At 39.1% G+C, this 23,441-nt stretch overlaps 1 protein-coding gene across 1 annotated transcript in view; it reads right to left on the reverse strand.

The window, feature by feature from the left end:
• Nucleotides 1–23,441, reverse strand: part of RIT2 (Ras like without CAAX 2) — a 269,115-nt gene that overhangs the window by 118,364 nt on the left and 127,310 nt on the right. The window contains exon 4 of the mRNA XM_075066825.1: nt 3,571–3,762. Within this exon, the coding sequence (XP_074922926.1) occupies nt 3,571–3,762 (192 nt within the window). The remainder of the gene's footprint in view (nt 1–3,570; nt 3,763–23,441) is intronic.

The raw sequence follows: 23,441 nt of genomic DNA on the forward strand, positions 1-23,441 counted from the left end.
TTTATTCCTACCCTTTGTTCCCTGTATTTTAACCAGTTCTCAGTCTATGAAAGGATCTTCCCTCTTATCTCATGACAACTTAATTTACATAAGAGCCTTTGGTGAGGGACCTTGTCAAAGGCTTTCTGGAAATCTAAGTACATTATATCCTCTGGATCTCTTTTGTTCACATGTTTGTTAACCCCTTCAAAGAACTCTAATAGATTAGTAAGACATGATTTCTCTTGACGGAAATCGTGTTGACTTTTGCCCAACAATTTATGTTCTTCTATGTGTCTGACAATTTTATTCTTTACTATTGTTTCAACTAATTTGCCCGGTGCTGCCGTTAGACTTACTGGTCTGTAGTTGCCGGGATCACCTTTACAGCCCTTTTAAAATATTGGCATTGCATTAGCTATCTTCCAATCATTGGGTACAGAAGCAGATTTAAACGACAGGTTACAAACGCTAGTTAATAGTTCCGCAGTTTCACATTTGAGTTTTTTCAGAACTCTTGGGTGAATGCCATCTGGTCCCGGTGACTTGTTACTGTTAAGTTTATCAATTAATTCCAAAACCTCCTCTAGTGACACTTCAATCTGTGACAATTCCTCAGATTTGTCACCTACAAAGGACAGCTCAGGTTCAGGAATCTCCCTGACATCCTCAGCCGTGAAGACTGAAGCAAAGAATTCATTTAGTTTCTCTGCAATGACTGTATCATCTTTAAGTGCTCCTTTTGTATCTCTATCGTCCAGGGGCCCCATTGGTTGTTTAGCAGGCTTCCTGCTTCTGATGTACTTAAAAAACATTTTATTACCTTTTGAGTTTTTGGCTAGCTGTTCTTCAAACTCCTTTTTGGCTTTTCTTATTACATTTTTACACTTAATTTTGCAGTGTTTATGCTTCCTTCTATTTACCTCACTAGGATTTGACTTCCACTTTTTAAAAGATGCCTTTTTATCTCCCACTGCTTCTTTTACATGGTTGTTAAGCCACAATGGCTCTTTTTGAGATCTTTTGCTGTTTTTTTTTAATTTGGGGTATACATTTAAGTTGGGCCTCTATTATGGTGTCTTTGAAAAGTGTTCATGCAGCTTGCAGGGATTTCACTCTTTTAATTTCTGTTTAACTAATCCCCTCATTTTTGCATAGTTCCCCTTTCTGAAGTTAAATGCCACAGTGTTGGGTTGTTGAGGTGTTCTTCCCACCACAGGAATGTTAAAAGTTATTATATTATGGTCACTATTTCCAGGCGGTCCTGTTATAGTTACCTCTTGGACCGGATCCTGTGCTCCACTCAGGACTAAATTGAGAATTGCATCTCCCCTTGTGGGTTCCTGTGCCAACTGCTCCAAGAAGCAGTCATTTAAAGTATTGAGAAATTTTGTCTCTGCATTTCATCCTGAAGTGAAATGTTCCAAGTCAATATGGGGATAATTGAAATCCCCCACTATTACTGAGTTCTTTATTTTGATAGCCTCTCTAATCTCCCTTAGCATTGCATCATCACTATCACTGTCCTGGTCAGGTGGTCAATAATAGATTCCCTAAATGTTATATTTTTATTAAAGCATGAAATTACTATCCATAGCGATTCTATGGAACATGTGGATTCACTTAAGACGTTTACTTCATTTGATTCTATATTTCCTTTCACATATGCCACACCCTGCACGACCTGTTCTGTCCTTCCGTTATATTTTTTACCCTGGAACGATTGTGTCCCATTGATTGTCCTCACTCCATCAGGTTTCTGTGATGCCTATTATATCAATATCCTCCTTTAACACGAGGCACTCTAGTTCATCCATCTTATTATTTAGACTTCTAGCATTTGTGTACAAGCACTTTAAAAACTTGGCACTGTTTATTTGTCTGCCCTTTTCTATGTGTCAGATTCTTTTTTATGTGAATGTTTCTTGTCTGATCTGTCCTCTATATCTTCTTCCATCCCCTCCTCCTAACTAAAACCTAGAGAATCTCTATCAATAGACTCTCCTCTAAGAGAAGTCTCTCTCCGATCCACTTGCTCCTCTGCATTCAGTCAGCTTTCCCTCATCTCTAGTTTAAAAATTTCTTTGCAACCTTTTTAATGTTTAGTGCCAGCAGTCTGGTTCCACTTTGGTTTAGGTAGAGCCTCTCTCTCTTGTATAGGCTCCCCCTATCCCAAAAGTTTCCCCGGTTTCTAATAAATCTAAAACCCTCTCTCTATACCATCGTCTCATCCATGGATTGAGACTCTGAAGCTCTGCCTGCCTACCTGGCCCTGTGCATGGAACTGGGAGCATTTCTGAGAATGCTACCATAGATGTCCTAGATTTCAGTCTCTTCCCTCACAGCCTAAACTGGGCCTCCAGGACGTGTCTCCTACCCTTCCCTATGTCATTGATACCTACATGTACCATGACCACCGGCTCCTCCCCAGCACTACACATAAGTCTACCTAGGTGCCTCGAGAGATCCGCAATCTTCACACCAGGCAGGCAAATCACAATACAGTTCTCCCAGTCATCACAAACCCAGCTATCTATGTTTCTAATGATTGAATCTCCCATTACTAACATCTGCCTTTTTCTAGTGATTGGAGTTCCCTCCCCCAGAGAGGTAACCTCAGAGTGAGAGAATACCCCAACACCATCTGGAAGGAGGGTCCCAACTATGGGAAGGTTTCCCTCTGCTCCCAGTGTCTGCTTTACTTCCCTGGGCCTTTGATCCTCCTCAATACTGCAGGGGCTGTCTGACAGAGGGTGAGGGAAATAAAAATCTTTCCTAACACAAATATCATTGCAAGTAGTGACTTGCTGAAAATTCATCATTAGATCAAGAAATTTAATGTAGTGAAGTCCTGTTATGTGTAATGGAATATTCTTAGTGGAATGATTGAATTCACATTCCTTCCTCCACGCTATATACTGCACCTCAAGAGTTACATGTATTTTACAGAATGTTACACAGAACACTGTTGTTCAAGGCCTCAAGCTGAGCATTATGCTACAGCTGGATTGTCACCGTTAGGCTTTTGTCTCAGTCTGATTTAGGGAGAAAGTCAATGATCTGGAAAGAAATGTAAACTCTTTAGATGTTTCTCACAGTCCCAAAACTAATTTCACTCCTATTGTTGCTTTGGGTTTTCGAAGGAAAAGAAGAGGGAACACATGGGGGTGACATGCTAAAAGGTGAAAAGGAGATTGGCATGCATGTAACACAGATGCTAATGAACTAGAGGACAGCACTTTAAACTGTTATATTTTTCTATACCCAAGTTACATCATTTATTTAAAGTGCAATTCTACTGTGTGTAAATGGCATCCTGGGTTTCCTTGTTTGATACGTCAGTAGATTTCAGGGCAAATATCAATTTACAAAACCTGCTAGCTGTGGATATGAGTGGATTAGGGTCCTTTAAATAGAAAAGGGTTATACAAATGAACTGTAATATTTACCTTAATTTATTAACCATCCTGGTGCATTGCTCTTTGATCCAGGCCTATTCTGGGTCAATAATTCTCAACAGTACCACATGGCACCTGCTGCATAAACTCCTAACATAGCAGAGGAAAAAGAGCAGGAAGAAACTTCACTTACCTGCCTGAACTCCTCAAGATCTATTTTGTTTCCTACCAGCACCAATGGGATGTCATAAGTGTGCCGGACACGATAAATGAGCTCCTTAAACTCTGCAGCTTCCTGAAAGGATTGGCGGTCTGTGATGGAATAGCAGATAATGAAACCCTCTCCACCTCGCATATATTGGTCCCTCATGGCTGTGAATTCTGCCTGCAGAGTAAGAATGACATGCTCTATAATTTAGTAAACAAAATAATCCGCCTATAAATAATGGACGTGGTGAGAGTTCTTCTAGGGTAATTTTAGATTGATTGTTTACTTGTTTAACTAGTGCTTAGCAAAATTTAGTCTTCCTCCAGGGACAAAGACAGCAATTTGTCTCTGGGTAATTCACCTCCTAGTTTTTCCTTAGGCAATTTCTTTTTCACAGATAAGCAGTCTTATATTGATTCCTGATATTTCTTAGTCTCATGTTTTTCTAGCTTCTTCCATGATATCTGTATGTTGGTGTATACTTACTACACATTGGATACCGACAGATCAGAAGTGAAGAGCACCTGGACATTATTACCTAAAGACAGCAATTTTAGACCAGTCTCCTGTCTGTAGACTTGATCCAGAGTCCTGTCATGTCCCGTTGACTTGAGTGAACTTTGGATTAGTCTCTAGAAGACCTGACACAAGAAAAACATACATAATACATACATATGAAAACTTCTATTCTTCATCTAGCACCTCAAAAGGCACCAGTTTCCATTCCAGTGTGGGACACTATCACTAAAGATGGGTGAGCTTCTTTGAATAAAATAAAAAGTGTTCCAAAAATCTACCCCAAACTCAATGGGAACTTTTTTTTGCCACATTAGCATTTTTAAAAGATAGCTTTTGGTTAAGAACCATATGCCTTGGTCTTGCTCCTGTTGAATTAATGGGTATGAACTGAGAGTATAACATTTGGAAAATCTTAAGCATTGTCTTTCAAAAACTAGATATAATTATTTCCACCCAAAATTGTTTTGTTTTTTTTTAAACAACTTTCATTTTCAAGTGCCTTTGTTCTTCTTGATCACAGCCTGGAATAAAAGAGAAAGGACCCCAAATCCTACGACAACAGTTGGTCCAAATGAGAATTCTCATGACAGAACCTGTTCTCATGAGATTTCCGTACTCAAGAGGCTCTGATAAAGTTTAGAATATACCTATAAATGTTGGAGAACCTCTGTAAGCTGAACCTTTTACCCACCTGAGAATTTAAATTAGGATTTTCAAAGTAGCTTAAGGGAGGAAGGTCTGTAACTCTCACTGAAATTCAGTGGAAACTGTGCACCTAAAACCCTTATGTCCCTTTAAAATTATCACCATTATGCATCTCTAAGGTATTCATCTAGTCCATATGGATTACCTTCATCCACAATTGATGGCTCTATACCTGTTGACCATTATCCATTATTGTGATCCATCCTTTAATCAAGGACTTTCTCACATATTTCAGAATACTTAATCTCCACATAGGAAAAGCTCATACACTTACTTCCAGACTAGCAGATTAATAGGTAGCTTTTTGGTGAAATACTGTGTCAAATTTACTAGAACTTGTCAAAATCTGGAATTTCCTTCCAAGATATTGTAAAACCATTAGATATTATATATTGTAAAAAGTTCCACTATGATGGCCCAGCTCACTCACTCTCAAGACATGGTGGGCTGCAGAAGGCTTTGTACACCACACAGGAGCCATTCAGCAGCAGAGTGACCTCCCCCATGGCTGGGGACTCATCCTCCTCTCAGTCCTGACCTGGAGATCTCTGCTCTATTATCCAAACCTTCACATTACCTGAATCCCTTCCTTGTCCTCTATGAATCTCAGGCTTGGGACAGGGAAGGGATTCAGAAAATGGAGGTTTGGTAATAGATTTTTCAATAAACAGGAGTACATTGTAGTATACAAGTGAAATCCCAGTTGAGCTGTGGGAGCTGCCATGCACATCTAGGAGCAGAACTTGAATCAAACCATAGGCTTTAGTCTTGCTTCCATTGATGTTGATGGCAAAATTTCCCAATGACTTCAACCAGAAAGGGTCTGGGCCTGGAGTGCTTTATTCAGGATGATTATTCAGCAAGGCAAGTTTGCTGCTGTCACTCACTCATTCCATGTATTTTCTCAAAGCCTGTTTTTCTACATCCTCTCTTCTGCCCTTTGTTTCGAGACATGGCAGTACAGCAAAGTTATGACTTAAAGAATACAAATTAGTTTATTGTGCTTATTCTGACATGTTACTGCAGGTATATGTGTTGTACTAACTGCCAAAACACCTTTTGTGCTTGCAGTGATCCATTTTAGCATGCATTAATTGTTCTATGCAAATTGGATTGGGGCAGTCCATATGTTAATTTGCAGTTTCTTTTGGATTTTGGATGCTAGTTTCCACATACCTTCTTCTCCCCTTTGGCATGGCTGCTCATTATGGATGCAAGGACTACGTTAAAAACAAAGAGACCTTTCTTAGATTTTCCTATTGGTTTCCTTTAATTCTGCCTAGTCACTCAGAATCCTGATATTAGAAACATCTTCTGGACCTGAATATAAAACAGTATATACATTTTGGGTCACAGGTAATTTATGATACTCCATAATAGTCCAGTGCTAAATTTTACTAAAATTGGGACAAAATCAAAACCTATATCTAATCTCCTGGAGACACTGATGAAGTTTTAATTCAAGTCTAGATCCAATATCCATTACTTACTCCATCTCTACAATGGAAAAGTTCAAAATCTTGCATTCCAACAGGTCTGGAATTTGCAAAAATGCAGAGATGGATCAAGATCTAAACTTTGTAGATCCTGAAGCCGTTACAACTATTCAGTATTTTCCTTTATTCATTTATAAACTAGATAACAATACACTGTTTTGTACATCCTGAATGCTAATACCTCTTTAATGATTTCTGCTGTAAATATGTTTTGTTGGTTAATTTTTCCAGGAACATTAGTGATGCCATTTGTTATCAATGACGAAAAAAATATTGAACATTTCCACATGGATACGTGCAAAACAGAGGAAACTAGAGGAAGTCACATATCTCAGAATTCACAGAATCAAACTGAAGATTTGTCATGATTTGCAGCTTGACATCAGTTCTAATATGTATGTACTATAACTAGGAGCGTATTGAAAAATACAATAGGAAAGTAATTCCATTTCAAATGATTTCCTATTTGGAATGAGAGAAGTGGTCCAGGTAAAATAGTAGTGGTCCAACTAAAAGTGAAGTGGTACAGCTAGAAACAGAACCAAAACTTTTCTAAATTTCAAAGAACACCACATGATTTTCCTTTAATTTTCACACAGTAGATTGGATTGGGGAGTGGGGGACGAGGAAGAACATATAGATATAAACCCTCATGCTTCAAACCACTTTATAACTAATGAAGTCAAGGAAGAAAAATTCCCTCTGGATAAGCTACACCATAATGGAATAGTCTAGGACTTCTTGCACATTCCTTTGAAACATGTAGTACCGAACACTGCCATAGACAGGATATTGAACTAGATGGATCTCAGATCGTATCCAATCTAATAATTTTTGTCATATTTCTGGTCCATCTGGTCTTCTGATAGTGGCCAGTGCCAGATGCTTCAGAGGGAATGAATAGAACAGCACAACTATTAAGTGATCCACTCTCTGTCACCCAATCCCCCAACATCTAGCTGTCAGAAGTTGAGGGACACCCAGAGCATGGGGTTGTGTCCATGACCATCTTGGCTAATAGCGATTGATGGACCATCCCTCTATGAACTTTAAAACCCTGTTATACTTTTGGACTTCACAACATCCCCTGGCAATAAGTTTCATGAAGTAGTACTTCCTTTTGTTAGTTTTAAACCTGCTGCCTAATAATTTCATTGGTAACCTCTAGTTCTTGTATTTATATGAAAGGATAAATAACACTTCCTTATTTTCTTTCTCCATGCCATTCATGATTTTATAGACCTTTATAATATTCTTCCTCCGTCTTCTCTTTTACCCAAGCTCAACAGTCCCAATCATTTTAATCTTTCCTCATATGAAAGCTTTTCCACACACCTAAACTTTGTTGCCCTTCTCTATACCTTTTCCAATTCTAATATCTTTTCTCTGAGATGTAGCAACCAGAATTACAAGCGGTATTCAAGATGTGGGTATACCATGGATTTATATAGCTGCAATATGATATTTACTGTCTTATCTCTTTCCTAATGGTTCCTAACATTGTTAGCTTTTTCATTGCTGCTGTATGTTGCAGGTGTTTTTAGAAAACTATCCACAATGACTCCAAGATCTCTTTCTTGAGGTAACAGCTAATTTATACCCCATCATTTTGTATGCATAGTTGAGATTGTTTTCCAATGTGCTCTACCTTGCATTTAACACTGAATTTCATCCGCCATTTTGTTGTCCAGTCACTCAATTTTGTGAGATCCCTTGTAAAGTCTTTGAAGTATGCTTTGGACTTAACTATCTTGTATAATTTTGTATGATCTGACAGCTTTGCCACCTCATTGTTTACCCCTTTTCCAAGATTATTTATGAATATGTTGAACAGCATATGTCCAAGTACAGATCCTGGGGTTTTCTGCTATTTGTCTAAATCCACTGTGAAAATTGACCATTTATCCTTACACTTTCTTTCATGTCTTTTAACCTGTTACTGATCCATGAGAGGACCTTCTGTCTTATCCCCTGACTGCTTATTTTGCTTACGAGCCTTCGGTTAGGGACCTTTTCAAAGACTTTCTGAAAGTTCAGTTATACTATATCCACTGCATCACGCTTATCCCTATTTGTTGATCCCCTCAGAGAATTCTAATAAATTGGTGAGGCATGATTTCCCTTTACAAAAACTATGTTGACTCTTCCCCAACAAATCATGTTCATCTATATGTCTGGTAATTCTGTTCTTTACTATAGTTTCAACCAATTTTCCTGGTACTAAAGCTAGGCTTACCAGCCTGTATTTGCCACTATCATCTCTGGAGCCTTTTTAAAAAATGATGTTACATTTGCTTCCTCCAGTCATCTGATTTAAGGTTGATTTAAGCAATAGGTTACATACCTCACTTAGTAGCTCTGTAATTTCATATTGGAGTTTCCTCAGAATTCTTGGGTGAATACCATCTGGTCCTCATTACTTCTTACTTGTTAAATTTATCAGTTTGTTCCAAAACTTTCTTTGATATCTCAATCTGGGATGATTCCTCACATTTGTCACCTAAAAAGATTGGGTCTAGTATGGGAATCTCCTTCTCATCTTCTGTGGTGAAGGCCAGTGCAAAAAATTCATTTACCTTCCCCACAGTGTTCTTGTCTTCCTTGAGTGCTCGTTTAGCACCTTGATCATTTATTGCCCTCACTGAGGTTTCTTTCTTCTGATGTACTTAATTTTTTAATTATTTCATGTATTTTGCTAGTTGCTCTTCAAATTCTTTTTTGGCAGACCTAGCTATACTTTTCCACTTGACTTGCCAGAGTTTATGCTCATTTCTATTTTCCTCAATAAGATTTGACTTTAAAAATTGAAGTTTGCCTTTTTGCCTCTAACCACCTCTTTTATTTTGTTGGTTAGCCATGGTGGCATTTTTTTGGCGCTCTTGCTATTTTTTTATTTGGGGTATATAGTTAATTTGAGTCTCTATTGTGAGGTCTTAACGAGTTTCCATGCAACTTACAGGCATTTTACTTGTTACTGTTCCTTTTAAATGCTGTTTAACTAGCTTTCTCATTTTTGTATGGTTCCCTTTTTTGAAGTTAAATGCTACAGTTGCTGGCTTCTTTGGTATTTCCCCCTGCAAAAAGATGTTAAGTTTAGTTACATTATGGTTGCTATTACCAAGCAGTTCAGCTATAGTCATCTCTTGGACCAGATCCTGTGTTCCATTTAGGACTAAAATCAAGAATTACCCCGCCCCTTGGAGTTTCCAGGACTAGCTGCATCAAGAAATTTCTGGACATTCACGGTGTCTAGAATTTTGTTCTCTGCAGGTTTCCCCATTATTGATTTTTCTATTTTTATAACCTCTCTAATGTCCCTGAGCATTTCATCATCACCATCATTTTCCTGGTTAGGTGGTTAGTAGTATATTCCTTCTGCTATACAATTATTGTTCAAGCATAGGAACGTCTATCCCTAGAGATTCTGTGATACAAGTTGATTTACACTATATTTGGCTGTATACATTCTTTCACATAGTAGGTTGTGCTGGTAGGGGAATGGCATTCTGTCATGCTTATATATTTTGTGCTCTGGTATTATCATGGTCCATTGACTATCATAATTTCTCCAAGTTTCTGTGATGCCTATTATACCAATATTCTCAATTAATACCAGCACTCAAATTCACCCATCTTACTATTTAGACTTCTTGCATTTGTATATAAGCATTTATAAAATGTATCAGTATTCAGTAGCCTACCTTCATGTGATGTAATTGAATAGACTCTTTTATTTGACTGATTCTCTTCAGCTCCTGCCTGAACTTTATCAGCTTCTATCCTCTCCTCTTTACAAGGATATAGGAAATCACTGTTAATATATCCTTCCCTAAGGGACTTCTCTGTCCCAGCCATGTGCTTCTCTATACCTGTTGCCTTTCTCCCAGCCCTTAGTTTAAAATTTCCTCTACACACTTTTTTTAAATTTTATATACCGGAAATGTGGTTCCACTTTGGTTTAAGTGGAGCTCAAATATTCCTCCTTTCTCAAAAGGTTCCCCAGTTCCTAATAAACCTAAAACCTTCCTCCCTACATCATCTCATCCATGCATTGAGACATTGCAGTTCAGCCTATCTACCTGGTCCTGCAGGTGGAATTGGAAGCACTTCGGAGCACACTGCCATGGAGGCCCTGAACTTCAATATCTTACCTAGAAGCTTAAATTTGGCCTCCAGGACATCTCTCCTACCTTTCTCTAATATAAGATATAGGAATAGGCAGTTTTATTTTCAATTTCTTAGCATGCAAATATATTTTGGAAGAATGTTTTAAACATTCCAACAGACCTGCAAGTTATTTACTGACCAATATGGTCATTATCTCTTGGGAAATATAAAAGAAAAAGAAATAGGCTGAAAACTAAAAAAAAAGTAAATGATACCTGCCCGTGCTTCATTCTCAGGAGATCAACCCAGCATGGAAAAGATCCCCTTTCTTATGTTGGTATAAACAAATCAAAATGTATACTTCCAAATTAAAAAAATAATTAGTATAATACCTAGCTCTTCTCTTCAACAGATCTCACAGAGGTCAATATCATTTTATAGACTAGGAAACCAAGTCAGAATGAGGGGAAGTGACTTCCCCACTGTTACCCAGCAAACAAATGGCACCAAGGACTCCTTAATCTCAGTCCAGGGCTTTATTCAGTAGGGCACACTACCAGGGGTTAAATAAGAGAAGACAGATCAAAAGCAATCTCCAAGACAGTACAGAATATTTTGCTCCTTTATTACATACTGTAGCAACTCTGAGAACAAAATCACTGCTTCCACAGAAGCTGAGCTCTTAGAAATTTAAAGGTGCAACACATAGAAGCATCACAGTTTCAAGCACCACACTGAATACATTTTTGTCTGATCTTAGCTTGTACCTGTCTTGGAAGAGATCAAAACCTCCTTAGGGAGCCCATCTTTAATCTGAAAAATGCCCCTTTCTGTATCTGCTTGTCTTGTTTTCTGCTTGACTTTAGAATTGGGAATCTGCTAACAGATGCTCTTAATCAAAGCTGTCTTCCTGATTACCACAGGAGTCACTCTTATTAAGAAGTTTTCACATTTATTAAACACACACACACACCACAGGGGGGGTTTGCGGAAAGAGCCAGTGTATGTCTGTCTGTGACAATGAACAATCAAGGATAAAGTGAACAAGAAGGATACAGGAAGAACAAAAAAAACAAAACTTCAAATGACAAATGGGTGGGGGGGAATCAAAAGCATGACCTTGCATTGTGAAGACAACTATGTGAAAGTACTGATTTAAAATTCACTTCAGAGATTTGCTTTTGCAAAAACTGATGTTTTCTTAAGTTTCTGTGAGAATGTTATTAATTTGGTGAAGGTGAACTTTTATCAGAAAATGCATTTTAAGATCATTATTCTATACACCACCCCGCTAAAGCCTTGATGGTAAAATTCTCAAGTGCTTCCTGAACACCTCTTCCCTCTTATAATGAGACCCAACTTCTCCTGTTCCTTCCTTTCACAGAGACTAGTCTCCCTGGAATTTCTCTGGGCCTGAGATGTAGGAGGAAGTGGACCACTAGACCATATCCCAGAGGAGGCAGGATTTAAATAGATGGTGGTCAGTGTTAATAATTACAGGTTCAGTCAAACTAGGGGCAAGTGGTCCAAAATCATTACTTGAGCTATGGAGGCCTACCAGGCAACAAAGCTAGACAATATTTTTTCCAGGAAAACAGTTTATAGGCAACAGTTTTGGTCAACCCAAAACACAAGTGTGTTCTCCAATAATTACGGCACTTGTCAGGGTCATGAGAGACCCAGGGTTGAGTCCCAGCTCTGGAGCAGGGACTTAAATTCAAGTGTCCCACCTGCCAGGTGAGCACCATAACTACCAGGCTGTAGTTTCAGGGGTGCATTGCTTTCACTTTCTCCCATTAAAACTGTTCTGCATAGACTGTTGGTCCTTCATCAGTTAAGACTGAATGAATCACAACACATCTTCCAATCTTCTCTCGCTCTGACCATCCTTCACTGTTCTACTTTGTATACTTATATAAATATTTATTAAGCCACACAGAGATAGTGAGATTGATGCTATAGTCTGCTGAATTGGGCATTCACCTGGGACCTAGTAGATCTGGATTCAGATCCTGCTGCTGAATCTGACAATTCCCATGGATCCCACCTGATCACAGGCTTCCATGTCGGTCTGTGCAGGGCTGACATGTAAACTTTTCGTTACATGGCTGCTTTCTTCCACAGCTTCCCCTCTATACAATTCTAATGGTGGGGAAGGCATTGCACCATCCCTAGGTTAAACAGGTGAATTTCACTTTTTCAGCACTCAGCAAAAGAACTGACACACAGCAGCTTTGGTGAGAAAGACTGAAAAGGTTCTGTCTCCAGCTGAAATTGCAGTCAGATGTTTTGCATTACTACAGTCAAGGTGGCAATCCTGGAATATACATTGGCACATTTACACCCACATGCCATCTGCACTGATTAATGCACATCAATCTGCCACCAGTCGCCAATGTAAGCAAAGCTGCAAAAGTACCGAGCAACATCAAAGCCCTATCACTTCACCCTTCTCCTCCTGCTGTCTCCTCCTACCAAAGCAAACTTTCAGAAGATCAAGAACAAAAGCTGGTGTACAGGCAAAGAGAATAAAAGCAGTTTGCAGCAGGAGGTACCAGGCCATCTGAGACAAACCAAACCATCTGCCACTCATCTGAAAGGGAAAGTGGAGAGAATTTGAAAAAAGTGCAGATGTAGAGCAGAACCAGAACAGTAGCTATGGTTTAAATACTGGGGGCCTGATATTGATTTACACTAAGGTTCCTTTACATTGCTCTGGCAGTAAAATTACACCTGTTTAAAGGCTCCTTTACACTGCTTTGACAGGATGTCAAAACAATGTGACTGGGCCTTACTGTAAATCAGAATCAGTCCCTGGGTCTGCAGTGTAGGTGGCAAAGAACCCATTGCAAAGGTTGGCGTTGTACAGCACAAAGCGATCATGCAAAATAATATTTGTTCCCAGTGAAGAATTTTAAACCTGAAATTAGTTCTGGTGACATTTTGTAAGGTCTGTGGTATGGTTCTCTTAAATCAATGAGGCTAAAGCAACGTAAAACTGGGGTAAGTAATAGCAGAAATGAACTTTTGTGGCTTGTAATGTAACAGACAAGTTCAGCTAAAACCACCCCTTGCAGTTCATGGGGTAGGTTTCTCTCTCTCGCACACATTCCATTGAGCACGTTTCTTGCTCTCAAAGAAGAAAATTAATAGAGCTATTGAAGCAGAGACTCTCTAGCTTTTCAAATGATATATGCATAATACAAGAGACATGTATTTTTCCTCCAGACCATGAAGAGCACAATTAATGGAGCTGGCCAAAGTGCTGAAATTAAAAAGTGCCACTATACACAAACAGAGCAAGGAGGCCAAAGCAGTGTAGACGTGCCTTAGTATAAATGAGGTTTTAAAGGCAGAAGGGACCATTATGACCCTTTGTCCCCTGTATAATACTGGCCATAGAATTTCACCCAATGATTAATTTCAGAGGCAATTGAAATAAGAGGCAAGTAAGTTGCCTTATTTCAGATCCAGATAAATAACAGGTGAGCCTCCAATTGTTGGAAGTTCAGCTTCTAATTGGATAAATACCCAAAGTGTACCCAAATCTCCTGAATCTGCGGAAAAAAGGGCAACAAATCTCAGGTAAATAGGTTCCCTCTTGAGGTTTCTGTTACATCATTCTGCCCAATGTTTTCCTGGCCTTCTCATCCCTGCTAGAACCCGGTAGCACTTTAGACTTCTATAAAGGATGGGTCATGTTTGGGTCTAGAAATGGGCAGCAGTGCAGGGACATGAGTTCTTGTTTTTCCCTCAGTATAGTGCACTTGTCCCTCATCCTGGCTATGCAGACTAAGCTTCTATAAATACCTGAAGGACTTTCAAACTTCAGAAGCCTTAAAGGAAAATAGACATCAATATTAGGACAGAATGAATCCAGAGACATTGAGGTTTTGGCTCTCTCTCTCTAGAGGGTCTTATACCACATCCATTACCACAGCATCAGGGCATTAGTAACAGCTTAAATCAAAATGAAAAAAAAATTCTGAGACATTATGTAGAGTCCAAATCTGTTTACACTTATTATAGCTTGTGGTCTTGATTAGACTCTTTTCTATTTAAACCATGGTAGGGTTAGGGCTATGGGGGTTTGGGGGATATAGTAGGGGCAGACATGGGGGAAGCAATGATCCATGGTCTCTTTTGATCACATGTGCCTGCACTAGATATAAGCCTGAACTGAAACACCAGATCCAAATACCTTTCAACTTGGGAAGTTAAGGATATGGATCAGAATCTACGTTTGAGGTTTCCAGCCCAGGCTCATCCTTACTTTCCAATTATCACCACCTCCTCTCCCCCTCCTCCTTTTAGAGTTTCCAGCCACGGAAACCCTGCTGAAATAAGCCCCACTAACCATTAGCAGGGGTGCTCTTTCAAACAATGGTGTCTTTACTTACATCTTGATAAATCTAGTTTATTTCTGGTTGTGCTGTCCCAGTAACCGATAGAAAAACATTTTTGTTTCGCAAATATTTTACTTCATGTTGCTCAGTATCAGGGAGACTGAACAGCCATGCTGGCTTATAAACAATGATGCTCCCAATCAGTAAGGATGAAAAAAATAACAAGGATCCTTCCCACAATAGAGCAGAGAAGCAGAACAAAGCCCTACAAAAAATAACAGAAATCCCAAAACAGCATGACAGCAGCCCTTTTGTCTACTAAAGAGGCTACTAACTAACCAGCTCTAGCATTCAGCTCTCCATTCCAGAGTTAGCTTCTTTGCACCAAGGTTCCTGGTTTTACTCTGTTTCCTGGCCTCAGGTGACTATCATTCACCAATTTGCTGCACCTATGCTGCAAGTGGAGATGTATTAATCAAACTTTTCTTAAAGTGGCAAACTTCCCTGTCATACTCAATAATGAAAATATACAATCTCTCATCTGGGAGTCAACACAGGCTTTCCATTCACCCCAAAACAGGATTGGAAGCATTAAATCAATTCTCCACACTAGCAATAAAACACCTTGAAGCAAAAGTCCCCAGCTCAGTGAACTGTCTTTTGCTTTCATGTTAATTCTAATGGTTTCTTGCTTGGGAATAAACACTTTTATAATTTTCCCTTAAATGCATTCACTGAAGAAAGCTTCATTGTTAACTATCTCGAAACACCCCAGGTGCATTTCATTTATTGCATGCCATAAAACACTTCCCTCCATCCTAATTTGTATTCAGGCAAGAAAAAAACAGATTTTCATCTTTTATCACAAAAATACATCATAAGTGGTAAAGAGAAGGAATTAACTGCACAGTAAATATATTTTAGTAAACAGCAGAATAACAGAAGTGTGGATATAATGACTGCAGCTGGCAGGCAAAGGCTCAGCAGGGATTAGAACAAGTCCATGTCAGCTCACACAAGAAACACAAACTTACTATTTTCCCCAGTGTGGCTCAGCAAAGGTAAAACAGGAGGCCATGGAATCGACACATTGATGTTCTGATAAGTGACTCAGAATGACATTCTGGGCTTGCATATTTACTGCCTTGTGGTGACTTCCACATCCAGTTTGCTTACTTTACAAATCCGAAGAGATGATTGTTCTCCCCATCGAGCTGCAAACCTAACTTGGAGTTTGAATACCAAGCTGGGCTTTTCTTTGTCTCTTACAGCATGTCGTCATCACACATATTGAAATTCCAGTCACTGAAATTTAGCTGAGCATTTTGCTGAGGCTTGGACACCAGTAGTGTTCTACAAATCATAATAGTTGTGAATTGTGAATAAAACTTTCAATATAAAGAAGAAGAAATAGCTTTTCTTTAGGTTGTATTGATTTTGTGTTGATCACAGCATAAAGGTCTGGTATGATTCTATGACACAAATGGCCTGATTTTCCCTTTGCCCTTACACCATGTGTAATAGTTTACACCAGTGCAAAGTAGGTGTCCAGTGCTACCATTCTTATTTGATTTCATCTTGTACTAATTAGGCCCACAGGAAATAGATACTGTGGTCTGAATCTCCTCTCATCTAAATTATCTATCTTGTTATCTATGAGTATGATCTTCTTCTGTTCATCCCTCTACTCAGGGGTTTGACAAAGTTTCACAGCCTTGCCTCTGTCAGAACAATTTGGGGGACATGCCATGAGAAAAATCTCATGCCGTTTTCCTTTTCTCCCTCTACCTTAAAATAGGGGTCAGATGCTAATTTGCAGCTAATAGGCAGAAGTTAAAGGAGATCAGAATGATAAACAGATCTAAATTCTTGTATAGGTGCAGTCAGTATATCTGCAGATGAACTTTTGTTCTTTCAAGGAAGCACTTGCTGAGCAAAGTTTGTTTTGTGTCCTCACGCTGTTCTGGTAATTATATAAAACTGCTGTGGCAATAATATATTCTCATTAGCTATCACTCCCTAATGAAAGCAGGAGAGAAAATCTATCTGAGCTGGAGGAAGCAAGAGAGATACAAATCTGAAATATATCTGGTATAATAAAGATTCCATATTGCATTAATAATTTTCTTGAAATAATTCCTCTTTTGCCCTTCCTTTCTCCTTTGGAATGTTTTCATACACAACAGTTGCATTGGCCAAGTCAGGATTTCCCAGAGCCTGAAAAAAATAGTTGAAATGAGTTGAGTCAATTAAAATATTTACCAGCATGAATATGCAATGAAAACTCGAGCTGAAACATTTGCTGATGTTTGTTAATTTCATTTGGTTGCACCTCTCTTCTTGGGTCTGCTTGAGAACAGAAGCCAAAGTGCTGGAATACTGTATCCTGAAAGAGAGCTTCTGTTTCTTCCGGTTCCCATGATCATGAAATGGAAAATACCAAAAATCTCTTTAAAAAGCCTTTTTGTGTGAGATTCCTAGTGCAATCTGGCATGTTATAAGGTTTGGGCAGTTCAGATAAGACATGAATAGATACCCATAGGTGCTGGAACTAGGGATGTGGGGGTGCTGCTGCACCCTCTGGCTTGAAGTGGGTTTAATCATATTCAGGGTTTACAGTTTGGTTCAATGGCTCTCAGAACCCCCCACTATACAAATTGTTCCAGTGCCACTGTTAAGTAATTCATCACTGGCACCTCGATACCTTTTTGCTTGAATAGCCCCCTCTTTTCCTTGCAGCCTACTTTGGAGCCCCCATCAGCCAATCCAGTGGCTATAGTGCGGCATGAAACACTGCAAGCTTTTTCTGAGCCTTGGTTGCCTTGCACCAACACACTTTTACACTCCCATTGATCCAAAGCCTGCAAGGTGCTCACAACCCCACTTTCTGCCAGAGGTCATACACTTGGTCAAGTATTTCTTCTGTTATGACAGTACTGTTACACATGATCTGAGTGTGTAAGCATGTTTTTACTCTGGGAAGAAGTGCTTCACTATTGTGAGTTTAAGTCTCGAGGTTCTGTTCTGAGAATGCTGTTCCAAGCAGCAAGAAGATTTTCTCATGCTGCAATCAGTTGCCAGTGCAGAGTTGGTTCCTGAGCAGCAGATATTGGTGTCTGGAATGAGTCTTCTGAAATATGGGATTGCCTGTCTGCTATTTGTGGCCATGTCTAGTATATATGTGTAAATAAAGCAATTTGTATTTAGCATATACCCATGTCACTGATTACTCCTCCACTGAGAAGCAGCTTCCAAGGATATCCACCTCTCATCAGAGGGGTAATGCTGGTAACAGAAATGGGATACTGGTGTCGCTAAAAGGTCAGAGCTACATAATGATGTAGTGCTGTAAGAGCTGGGGTAGGAGTGGGGAGTTTGGGTAGTGGTGGATGTAAGCTCATTATGGAACTGTTTGGAAAATGTAAGTAATTTCCTGAAAAAAAATAGAAACAAACAAAAACAATATTTGCCCCATTTTTTTCTTGGAAATTTTCTGGATTTTTGTTGTGATGGTTCTGTTTGCTTGTGGCTCTGTGGGGAAAAGCACAAACTGATGTTTTGTTTTGGAAAACCCATATATATCAAAGCTACTAATTTTTGTGTGTTTTGAGGGAAAAAACCAATTTCAAATGAAATACATATTTTCCATGAGATTTTTGTTTAGAAAAAAAGTTTTTTTATATTTAAGCAAAAGAGTTTAAATTGATAACTTTCACCCAGCCCTAATATGGAACTCTAACCATGAACAGAATCTGCCTTGTCCTGCAATAAGAATCTCCAGGAAAGGGGAGTGGTAGAAATACTGGCTACTATAAGACATGCGTCAGATCACAGTGATACCTTGGGTCATCCCACTGGTGCCACGGTGATATGATTTTTTGCGGGGGAGATGAGCAGGGACATCAGCACCTCTGGCATCAGTAAACTCTGATATTCACCATAAGTCAATATCTGCTTCTTACAGCCATATATTTCACCTGACAGAGGGGTAAACAGGTGTAGAAAGGTAAAGTGACACCCTTGGTTATGCTGTGATTCCTTTGATTACAGAGACAGGAAATAACAAAGAAATCTTAGCTCGCAAACACCTGCTCCAGCTAGACAAATTATCCTTACACAACATAGGCACTTCTCCCACTGAAGTCAGTGAAAGCCTTGCCATAGATTATAATTGAACAAGAAAAAGCCCTCTACTGTTATGATCTATTATTGTCACTGAGTCTATGATTTGCCAGAATATCTTTGTTTAATACCTTTCCCAAACCTCAAATGCTTCTCCCAAATTTGCAGCTTTGGAAACAAAGTGAGGTAGTGATGACACGGATTTTGTCTCTGTCTGCAAGACTGAGTGTCAAAATATAGAGTAGTTTGCCGTGATAAGGAATTCAATAAAGCATTCAGGATCATGGTCTGATTTTTTTTCTGAATGCTGGCAACAACCTGCCTAACAAATAGATATAAAAAGAAAATTAAATTCATGCTATTCACTTAGCACATTGAGTTAATAACGTTCACAGTTTAGCTCACTAATACAGTGTCTTTAAAAATAGGAATATTTCATTTACACATTACAGTATATAAGAGAATGTGCATTAAAGTTATTTTCTCCACAAAAGAATAAGCTCTAAAGGCCCATTAAAATATAATTACTGCCACAGCTGCATTTTAAATTTCCTTTAGATAAGCTTCAGTAGCTTGGTTTGGAACTCGACGAGCACTGATTCAGGATTACAGAGCAACATGTTTTGAGAATAACTAGAAGGATCACAGATAACCATCCGAGTGAGTCATCAGACTATGATGTTTAGTCTGGAAAACTGTGTTTATCTGAAGAGCTCTTGGGTTAATATGGTATCCTCTCCAAAGCTTGAAGCAGGGGGTAAAACTCTTACTCTTGGAGGCTGGCGGAATAAACATGTCTTGTGATTTGCTAGCAATTTGATAGACAGATTTCAGTACAGACTGTACTGTTGTTGTCAGGTTGGAAATCCCTGTCTCAAATGAATTAAAACACAAACTGCTCTAGACAAAGGAAATTCTCCCTTAAATGATATCCCTTAGCACTTTAAGGCCAGTTTTTCAGTCTGGAAAATAGTCTGCTGCATCAACTGCATTTAAAAATACACCATTTGGACATGCAAAATTGGTCCAATAATTGTGCATATGTTAGTTCTGATTGTGAGGTGCCTTAACCCATTTTTTCTGTGCAAGAACCTTCTCTGTGTGCAAACAAGTTTGTCTGTCTGTCTAGGGTTCTCTTTCTGCAAGTAGGGTTCAGGGTGGTGCTTTTTTTAAAAAAAAAAGCCCTTTGTGGGGGCTCAATAAAGAGCTTGGGATCATGAGCCAAGGAATAAAAGCCTTGTGTCAGCAAAGGGTGGAAGAACATAACAAAGGAGATAACTGCTGTGTCTGGAGGGAGGGATTTAAACAGAGCTGCAGAAGCAGCAACACATTTTGAGCTTAGAATGAAAAATGACTGAACGTGCTAAATGTTTCCAAGGCTCTATGTGACAGATCTTTGTGTAGGGCTGGGACAGCTGTGTGTGTGCGGGGGTGCCAGTTACTGATAATCAGTTGGCAGATCTGAGGCAGAAATAAAGGACTAAAAGCCTGAGTCTCCTCTCACTTACACCAGTATAATTCCAGAACCAGTCCTTTGAGAGCAATGCAGTTACACTGGTGTAAGACACATTTATGTGAAAGAAGACTTAGGCCTGGTGCATCAGGGAACACTGTGAGAACAACCAACAGAGAGCAGCATAGGAATGAGTTTCAAGGGACATATTTAATAAAGGAAAGAGGCTGAAAACTCAACTCAAGCCTCCTTCCCAGTAAGGGCTCCATCCTGCTCCCTTGGTCAAATGGAGTTTTGCTATTAACTCCAAAAACACCAGAATCAGGCTTTGAAGCAACCACAGCCTGCAAACTGGAGATGTTGGGAAAATATCCAATGAAAAGATTTTTCTCTGAAAACATGGTTCCATGAAAATCAAAGTTTTCCACAGGAAAATAATGATTTCAAGAAAATGTTTTGATTTTCAGAATAAACATTTTGAAATGAAGCGAAAGATTTCATTTTAAAATGTTGATATTTTTAACATTTTGTTTCAAACTGATATTTTGACTTCCAATGTCATTCCTATATGATTTTAAGCTGAAATGTCAATTTAAAATGACACCGTTCAGGTTGAATAGACATTTCAATTCAATCAAAAAGGTAGTCTTTTTTTTTTGTTTTCTCATTTCCAAATAAAAATATTTCCGAAATTTTCGTTCTGAGAAATTTTCCATATTTTGACTTTTTGTCCCAGTTTAGGATGAAAAGAAAAGTATAACTAGCACAGTTTCTCATGGGATGGACATTTTGCTTTCCAATCACCTCTAATGCAAACAGAATAGGAAGTAGGCAACTTCAATGCACTGATTAGCAGAAGAAGGAGCTATTCACATACCGTAGTACAACACAACATTCAACATGTGACACCGAGTAAGGAAAAAGAATACAGCATGGACACATCTGTGGTAGGAGATGTCAAAAGAAGCATTGATCCGGTATATCTCCTACCAGCAGCAGGGAAGTGCAACAGCAGAGAAGGACCAGTGGTGCACAGAGGCAGGAATTTGGGATTCACACAACATATGTACTCTTTTTTTGTGATAAGAGCTTGCTCAGGTTTGATGGTCTCCATTTAAGGGGAAGAAAAAAAACAATTGACTGGATTCAAAATCACCTTAACTTGATGGCTTGGTCACCTGTTTTTCTTTTAAACTATTTGTAGAAGTTCAGAACCAGAAATCTATTTCTCAAATGGCATCTATCTTTACAATGGCCCCAATATCGCCTCCCCACATTCCCTTATCTGAACACTCCAGGTTTTGATACAAATTCAGATATATACCAGATATTAACTTTTCAGTCTGGGCCCAATTCCAGCATAAAGATATTAAATGGGAACGAATCACAGCATTCAGTCAGAAGTGCAAAGTTATAATTTATGTATATACACAACTGGCAAGGATTAAAGATATTTTAGATGGGATTTTAGGAAGATCACATTTGCTACGTCTACCTATGCCATGACATTATCTTCTCAAAAAATAATTCACCAGATTTTATTGGGACAAATTCTGCTCTCTTTTACACTAATTCATGTCAGGAAAGAACTCTTCAGAGAAGTTACTCAAATTTTATATTAGCATGAGCAAACGGGCCCTTTATGAGGGGTATGTTCTAGCAAAGGAGCAGATTTAATGGAAATATTCTCTCTATATTTGATTTAATTCTACATAGCACAGGGAGTTGCTTGCCCTTTTATCAAACTGTTAAACCCGGAACTCGTGGCAGGCATGTTGCGTAACTTCAAAAGGCTCATGGAGTTATACAGTGTTCAAAGTTTAAATGATAAAACATTTTCAACTGCCACAATAAAAAAAAAAGTAGCTAAGGCAGGTGACCACCCATCTTTTATTTTAAGATTATTGAAATGTTTTAAAACTGATAACTACCATTTTAAATATTACATTGAAGCTTATGATAATTCCATTGTATACTGGAGGGCAGTAGAAATGTACATTGGAGAGAAACATACATGATATGCTAAGGGAAATGGGGTTTTCCCAAAAAATTCCTTATAATAAAGTGGTGTTTCTTATTTTTTGTATGATTTTCCCTTCCTTCCATCCAATCAAAGTGGTTATCCTAAACTAAACTGTAAGTGGTCTGAGGTAACTTTCCTTAATGGCTGAAACTATCTTTTAGGCCTCAGTTGTACAAGACTGTGAGATGATTATTATATTATTTTGATGGGGCTTACATACCCCATATTAAGGGCTTGTCTACACCTAAAACACTACAATGGCACAGCTGTTCCACTGTACCGCTTCAGCATAGACTTTACCTATGCTGATGGGATTTAGGCTGGCTTAACAATGCTGCTTAGGGCACTGGATTTTTCATACCCCTGACCAATACAATTAAACCAACCTAATTTTCTAGTGTAGGCCAGGCCTAAAGGTAAGGGACTTTTGGAGCAGTATTGGTCCAAAAAGACCCTGCCCCTCAGCAGCTGCAGAACATGCACTAAATGGAGGACCTGCTTAAAAGGGGACAGTCAAGCAGGGACTAGTGTGAAGGAGAGACTGTCTGCAGCCAGGTTGCAGCTTCTGGCACCAAGGAGTCCACAGAAGATAGGGTGACCAGATGTCCCAATTTTATAGGGACAGTCCCAATATTTTTTCCCCTTATATAGGTGTCTATTACCCCACTACCCCCATCCTGATTTTTCATACTTGCTATCTGGTCACCCTAACAGGGGAAGGGTCCAGACCATGGTTAAGACCAGACTGGGAGGCCAAAGTCCTGACCCCCTTTACTCCCTTGCTTTTCCCCAACAAGGGAGAGCAATTGGATGCTGAAAAGTGAGCAAGGAAACCCCAACTAACTGTCTGAATTATTGGGACTGTTTGAGCAACCATTTGAGAGGGAAGCTGAGGGCTGGTACCACACCCCAAACTGAAGAGAGAACAGGGTAGGTAGAAAGGGGTCCAAGGGAGATTAGTCTGTTTCCCCTGATAGAGGAGACTAAGACTCTCCTCACATCTTCACCCTTGGGACCTGGTGGAAAGGGAGGCCCTGGGTCCCTGTACCCTTCCCCCCTACACCTCTGCCCAATCAGGAGAACCA

The sequence above is a fragment of the Chelonoidis abingdonii genome, chromosome 6 (genome assembly GCF_003597395.2).
Source record: "Chelonoidis abingdonii isolate Lonesome George chromosome 6, CheloAbing_2.0, whole genome shotgun sequence".
Taxonomy (NCBI): Eukaryota; Metazoa; Chordata; order Testudines; family Testudinidae; genus Chelonoidis; species Chelonoidis abingdonii.